The 4,766-nt window shown below is 44.6% G+C and overlaps 1 protein-coding gene across 1 annotated transcript; it reads left to right on the top strand.

The window, feature by feature from the left end:
- The first annotated feature begins 480 nt into the window (after positions 1 to 480).
- Positions 481 to 2,306, top strand: LOC116247521 (AT-hook motif nuclear-localized protein 17-like). Its single transcript, XM_031619695.2, has one exon. It carries the CDS (start codon positions 551 to 553, stop codon positions 1,373 to 1,375), a length of 825 nt encoding a protein of 274 aa, XP_031475555.1. The 5' UTR covers positions 481 to 550; the 3' UTR covers positions 1,376 to 2,306.
- The last annotated feature ends 2,460 nt before the right edge of the window (positions 2,307 to 4,766 follow it).

The following is a 4,766-nucleotide window of genomic DNA, read 5'->3' as shown; positions in this document are numbered from 1 at the left end:
ATAGGTATCAACACAAGGTCCATTGGATTGGTATAGTATCAAATCGCTGTTAAAGTTTATAATATGTCAACATAGAACTATTATGTGATGAAATTTATATTATTAGGTTTATAAAATGACAACATAGGACTTTTATGTTACGAAGTTTAAGTTTATAATATGTCAACATAGAACTTTTAGATACATGTACGTCCCGTCCCATCTCTCTCTCTCTCTCTCTCTCTCTCCAGAATCCTAGATCTCTCTTCTCTCGGTGGCGTGGATGGGATAGATGGAGGAGAAGAATCCAAGTGGGTCCACATTGGAGGGCAAAGAAGAAGATTGATCGGTCCGACCGAATGACAACCCCCAGAAATAACCTCCACCATCTTTTTCTTTACCTCCCAGTGTGACAAAACCCTAGTTGTTCCTACATAGTCCAACTCCTCTCCGGACGCCATCTTCTTTAAAACCCCAACGCTGTCCGAAGCCTCCCAATTCTTTCCTTCTCTCTCATAGATTGTTATTACCAGGACCATCTATCTACCTTTTATCTCTGGTTAGCAAAAGGATGGCGGAGTATGGAGGAAGAGGGACGGCGTTGGTAGTAGTGGGGAGGGGAGGCCGGGAGTGCGCTCCGGCGTCAGAGGAAGAGGAAGCTGAAAGCGGGAGCACGGGAGGGGGAGTGACGGCCAAGATCAAGAAGGGGACGATGGGGGCGCTCGACGTAGCGCGGAAGCCCCGTGGCCGGCCGCCGGGGTCAAAAAACAAGCCGAAGCCGCCCATCGTCATCACTCGCGACGCTGAGAACGCCATGAGGCCCCACGTCCTAGAGCTATGTGCGGGCTGCGACGTCGTCGAGAGCGTCGCGCAGTTTGCCCGGCGCCACCACCTCGGCCTCTGCGTCATCAGCGGTAAAGGCACCGTCGCCAATGTGTCCCTCCACCACCCCGCCACCGTCGCAGCCGGCGCTCCGTCTGGCCGGCCTTCCGCCACCACCCTCACCTTCCATGGCCGTTTCGACATCCTCTCTCTCACAGGGACCTACCTCCTGCCCACCTCCCCATCCTCCCCTTCCACCTCCTCCTTCACCATCTCTCTCGCCGGAGCCCAGGGCCAGGTCGTCGGCGGCACAGTCGCTGGTAGCCTTGTCGCCGCCAGTCCTGTCGTCCTTATAGCCGCTGCGTTCAACAACCCCTCCTTCCACCGCCTTCCGGCCGAAGACGAGGACGTGAGGATGAACAGCGGCAACGGCTGCGTCGGTGGTGGAGTGAAGAAGGAGAGTGAGACAGAGATGGACGCGTGCTCCATGTCCATGTACAACCCATTGAGCTGCCAACTGCCGCATGACGCCTTCACGTGGGTGCCTCCCTCTCGGGCCCCTCCTCCTTATTGACGAAAATGATGTTGGTCGCTCGTTCGGCTCGCGAGCCACCGCATGCATCATTCCATGCAGAACGAGGAAGCTAGCCATGGGCCATGGCGGTTGCGTTCCGTCCCCCAAGTGTGTAGTTTTCCCTTGGCTCCCGCATGTCCATTAATGGATCTGATCGATCTCATTGCCAGTGGTGGTGCTGTGGTTTGTTGTGATTAATCTTCTGTTCTTCCGACTCGCCTTTTGTTTTTTCGACTGCAATGGGATCTTTCTTTTCTGTTCCATGTCATAGAAAAATTAATTGGTTTGTGTGTATGAAGCAGAGAGAGAGAGAGAGAGAGAGAGAGCATAGGGTCTTGCTGTGGGACGTGGAATTTCTGGCTGGCCTTGGAGAAGGATTGATTTGATTGCTTTGAGGGATGAGATTCCCAACTAAGGAATATATTTCTGGGGGGAGAGAGGGCCGTCCCTGTTGTGGTAACCAAAATGAAACTCACTTCATTCTGAATTCACAGCCTCGTTACCTTTTGTATCACGAGAGTCCGTGAAGTGAGAAAACATACATGCATCAAACCAGATCTTAAAAGAACAAAAGAAAATTGAACTTGACAAGACCAAGTAGTTCTGAGTCCACCGGCGATTGACAGAGACAGTAGCTGTTGGGGAGGTGTATAGGTGTGCGTGGAGCGAACAGGAAGGAGAGGGGGCTGATCTTTACGGTGGAAAAAATGGCAACTCAACGCCTTAAGGTCGATAAATCGGCTCCACAGGAGGCTTCTGGTTTGGTCTACCTGATCTGACAAGTGAAACGCATTCATGATGCCTCGCCTCAGGAACAGGAATCTCTGCCATGGTCATGTGGAACTTGGTAGTCGGTGCCTTCGTTTTCTAGTCTGCTGGTCTTATCGGCCCCTGAGTCTGTATTACGATAAAGGGTTGAGATTCTGCTATACTCATGGACGTCCACACACCTGAAGCTTCTTTTCATTATTACTTGATTAGTCTTCCGTTTTTTATTGAGTAGACCACCTGGCCAATGATCCAAAACGATGCCCATATTGTATTTGGTTGCTTTTCTCTGACAGTTTCATGTCAAACGTTGAGATTAGATGACTTCTTAAGTGCAAAAGCTGGCCTTTTTGGAAAGCGTATTCTCAGGCACAGACAATCTTTACTTTTCAGTTTTTCTCTTGGGGATGGAACTAGTGGGACCCTGTTAGAGAAACTTGCTTCCTGCGTCATGGGGAGCTTAGTTACTTTCAGAGTTTTAACTTCTAAGTAATTTTCCCCGTTTTTATAAATTAAATGTTTTAAATTTTGGTTTCTATTAAGTATTTTTCTTGTTTTTGTTTCATGGTCGATGTTGTTCTGCTTTCTACTTATTCTGATTAATCTCCTGTTTCTCTCTTTCTTTTTCGGAGATTAATTATTATCACAATAATTCATAGTCTCTTCTTTTCTATATGCATGCTTTCCTTTTTCAGTTCTCATATTCGTTAATTTCTTGTGTTTTGTCAATTTTTCTTACGTTAATAACTAAAAAGCAGTGAAAAACACTCGAACTTTTTTTTATTTTTTATTGAGAGAATGTTTTTGCTTATCTTGAAAGATAGAACGCCAACCAAATCATGAAATTGTGCAAATTTACGTTATACGAAGGCGCCATTTGGGAGTACTAAAATGCTGCAATTATTGCATCCGTAAATTCCCATAAGTTCTGGTACCGCCATGGATTTCTCAATAGATCTCGCACATTTTATTCATTGTTGTTCCACAAAAACGTTCTTATGGTCCTGTAGGAGAACCTACTACCCTGAGTTTGAGTTGCAGATTGTACGCAATAATATGAGAAGGGAGCACCATCTAAATTTTGAAGGCTTGTAGATGGCATGATTAATCGGGTTTAGATCTAAATCGAATCTCATTCCAGTACTGATCGACTGTTAGAAGGCTCGGCTCGGGCCCTCATGGAGACTCCAATCCATTACATATATGGAAGGCATCATGTGTGATAAATGTGCTTAAATTTTGTCTCATATGTAATTTATTTAATAAATGGGTGGTGCTGGAGCTGAGCTTAATTTATGAAAAGACCAGATTGAGTAACCGTATATCTGTGATCCCTATATTGATTCAAGACCTGGAAATTCGATCCCACATCAGTTGTTTGGATGCGTAAGACTGTTTTTACAACAAAATCTGGAAAATGGAATTTAAAACTTCTTGAACGTCTATCGATCATAAAAGTCTTAACAAGCTTATCTCCCAAAGACATTCATAAAAAGATAAAGAGAAAACTAAAAAAAAAGAGGGTCTGGAAGTTTCGTGACTAATTAGACAAGACTGTGGGTGTGAATTCGCAGCCATCAGCATCTTATTGGACGCACAACTAAATGGTATTGGAGAAAAGCGCATAGATTGATTGATGCGAAGTAAATGCATGCCTGCTTTCCCTTTGACATCAACTTTTCTTTAGGTACTCTTCACATTACCTTGAGTACAAATTTGAATTTTTCCTTTTATTTGAATGCCAAGATATGGTTTTGCAAAGCCAAAAAAAAACAAAAAAAATTAATGACAAAAACCTTGTGAAAGTTTATTAGCTGCAGAATCTTATAAGCAATACAGATTTTCCAAGCTGATCCGTGCATTGTTTTGTACGCTGTAGACCTGGTTCAACATTATCGTCCAGTTACCCAAAATGGGATGGTCAATCAAACTGGGGAACTCATGTATCTATCTCAAACAAACACAGTCAATCACTCGTCAAAAGATTCATGCATTCCCAGTATATGTGCAACCAAGATCTTCAGACCAGCGCGAGGATTTATATGCAATTTATTTGCTTGAGGATTTATATGCAACCAAGAAATTCAATATATGTCATCAAATTAAGATGACATTTTTTTCAAAGCCATATCACATTCAAAGAGGCTTCAATGTTCAGATTTCCATGCTGTTAATCACGGGCATGAGAGCAATTTGAAACCATACTCTGCCACATGAGAAACATGGGTTCAAAACCTGCAGCTAGGAAAGAAAAAGCAGCCTTATGAGCATGGCATACAAGCCAACTCTCAATGGTCAAGATCACTTTCGGGCTGAGAGAAAGAGAAAGAGAGTCTGCTTTAGTTCAGATGAGTGCACGCGTGGTGTTTTGGTGCACATGGCTATCGAATCCTGTAGCTGTTACCTCTCTTTCTCCCCCGATTAGTCATGCATCAGGGCCACCAAGCCTTTCCCTCTCACCACTCACAAGTTTCTCTCTGCAAGTTTCCTGCTCGGATCGACAACAACTCTTTCTCTCTCTCTCTCTTTCAAGAGAAGCAGAAAGGCTGCTACCCATGTATGGAATGATGGTGTGATCAGACAGCTTTAGCGTTCTTTTTTAGCAGGAGGAGATGATGACGGG

This window comes from Nymphaea colorata, chromosome 2 (assembly GCF_008831285.2).
Source record: "Nymphaea colorata isolate Beijing-Zhang1983 chromosome 2, ASM883128v2, whole genome shotgun sequence".
NCBI lineage: Eukaryota > Viridiplantae > Streptophyta > Magnoliopsida > Nymphaeales > Nymphaeaceae > Nymphaea > Nymphaea colorata.
The sequence above is the reverse complement of the archived record's forward strand: the minus strand, read 5'-3'. Positions and strand labels throughout refer to the sequence as shown.

Excerpts from the sequence above, each read along its gene's own strand:
- LOC116247521 (XM_031619695.2), top strand. The coding sequence starts at position 551 with ATGGCGGAGTATGGAGGAAGAGGGACGGCGTTGGTAGTAGTGGGGAGG.